General features: G+C 43.0%; 1 protein-coding gene across 1 annotated transcript in view; it reads left to right on the top strand.

Annotated features, from left to right (window-relative positions):
* The window catches only part of SARC_07045 (hypothetical protein), a 5,114-nt gene that overhangs the window by 484 nt on the left and 2,444 nt on the right, over positions 1 to 2,186 (top strand). The window contains exons 2-4 of the mRNA XM_014299018.1: positions 153 to 235; positions 1,057 to 1,214; positions 1,864 to 2,006. Of these exons, the coding sequence (XP_014154493.1) occupies positions 153 to 235; positions 1,057 to 1,214; positions 1,864 to 2,006 (384 nt within the window). The remainder of the gene's footprint in view (positions 1 to 152; positions 236 to 1,056; positions 1,215 to 1,863; positions 2,007 to 2,186) is intronic.

Genomic DNA, 2,186 nt, shown 5'->3' with positions numbered 1-2,186 from the left:
CAACACACACACACACATATATATATATATATATATATATCTAAATCTGTATCTATTTTAGTCATTCGCACAGAAAAACGTACACATATATTCGAAGCTTTTATCACTTCCTATAACCTTCTTACCACTACTACACACTTATTCTGCAACAGATTGCGAACTTCAGTGATTGCTTCACCGGCCGGTTACTAACGGAAATACCACAAGCTGTCGCAAGTTTTGGAGAAGCGCTAATGTATGTGGGATAAATTGTAGATGTCGGTGTATGTATATGGGAAAATGAAATGCCAATACTGATTTTGATGCGTATTAGGACACATGATTCGTTCTGTTCTTTTGCAAAGGGTGAAGTGAATTGTGGGGTTTGGCATCACTCGAAAGTCTTTTTCGATGGCACAACACTCTCGCATCCACTACCATCACTTGTCTTCTGTTATCGGTCGGAAATCGAGCACAGATTATTTTTTCGGATGTGATAACGTTTTCTTGAAGGATTGCTATTACCCGTCAAACCTCATTCCTTGTGTGATGAAAGTTTGCTACCCGTATTCACATCTCATTTTTCACATCTCATCTGCCTGAGAGTGACTGAGACTTGCAGTGATACCTTTTATACCTAGCTCGTTCTGTGTGTGATGTTTATACTCGACCCAAACTCATACCTAATAATTTTTTTAAATAGCTTTAATATACTTGGCTCGTCCTATACCATATAAACGCTACCAAATCTCATGCCTCATGCGATCGTTGTTCCATGTTTTTACATTTAGCTCATTCTGTTTCACGTATATGTTACTGTCACGTGTTGCTCGTGTATCTTCGTGTTTACTATCTATAACGTGGAGCGACAAGGTGAATCAGTCCACATACTCCACTTGTGGTGTCAAAGGGGTTGCTATCAGATCCTAATACCTTAAGCAGGCACAGCCAAGGCTATCTTATTCATGTAGCATGCTCAATGTGTTCAACAAAAAAAAGAAAGAAAGAAAAAGGTAACCTTTCACCAAATCTCATACCTCATTTGTTGTTTGCTTGTTTATCATACCCAACATGCAGGAACAAGCAAAACCTCAAAGTGATCGATTTCAGCGACAACGCCTTTGGCCCCGTTGGCGCCAGAGCTGTGCACAAACTGATCTCTCACAACATAAACTTAGAGGAACTACGCTTCGTCAATAATGGGCTGGGCACTCAGGGTGGTCAGATGATGGCTTGTAAGTCTGCTGGTGATTTTTGTATGCTTATGTATAAACGAACACGCTCGACGACACGTTGTGTGGGCCAAGCAGAGTCTGATGAATATGCATGTGTATGTATGATAGCAGGCACACGCGTATGCGTATCGTGATCCGGGTTGTTGTCAACAAGAGACCCTGCAGCAACATAACGCACGCATACGCCACATCATGAAGATACTGGCAGCTACTCTGAAGCATGCTACCAATATGATGTATAAATAAGCTACACTATTTGTACCTTTACACATACTAACGCAACCGCTATTGAAACCGCATGCATGAGCGCTGTGGATGCTGACATAGCGTGTGGCTCTATCTGCTGCCTTGCGGTCACGCGTCACGCGCGTGGTTGCTATAGAAACGTCCGTGGTATATGCATGGACAGAAGGCACAGTGAACGGAATTCAAATAGAGATTATAGCAATGGTTCCTCCGAGGCATGCTGTTGAAATGGTCTATAAATAGCATGCACAATCTGCATCTGTTTGGCGTACGCTCGTAGCTGCTACAGACACAAGGTGCGATACTACCAGAGGAGCAAGCAGCGGGTGTCAGCCTGTTACGCGTTCTGAGTATAAACTACAAACAACATTAACACTGTACACAACCAAACCTACTCTCGTAGCCGCTATAGAAACAGCATGCGACAATGCGGAGGAGGCTGGCAGAGATTACGGATTGAAAACGTTCAAAGCAGGCCGCAACCGTTTGGAAGATTTGGCGGCAACGGAGCTGGCGGAATCATTCAAGATGTGCCCCCACTTGAAGGTGTGTGTTTGTGTAGGTGGAGTATTGTATATACCAACATACATGTAACACACACACACCAAACAAACCTCACACTCACATACCCACCCACCCACCCATCCACTCACACATAAGCACACACACACATTTATATATATGTATATATGGACACATACACACACACACAAACACACACACACA

This window comes from Sphaeroforma arctica (assembly GCF_001186125.1).
Source record: "Sphaeroforma arctica JP610 unplaced genomic scaffold supercont1.535, whole genome shotgun sequence".
Taxonomy (NCBI): domain Eukaryota; class Ichthyosporea; order Ichthyophonida; genus Sphaeroforma; species Sphaeroforma arctica.
Note: the sequence above shows the minus strand (reverse complement) of the source record. Positions and strands in the feature narration are given on the sequence as shown.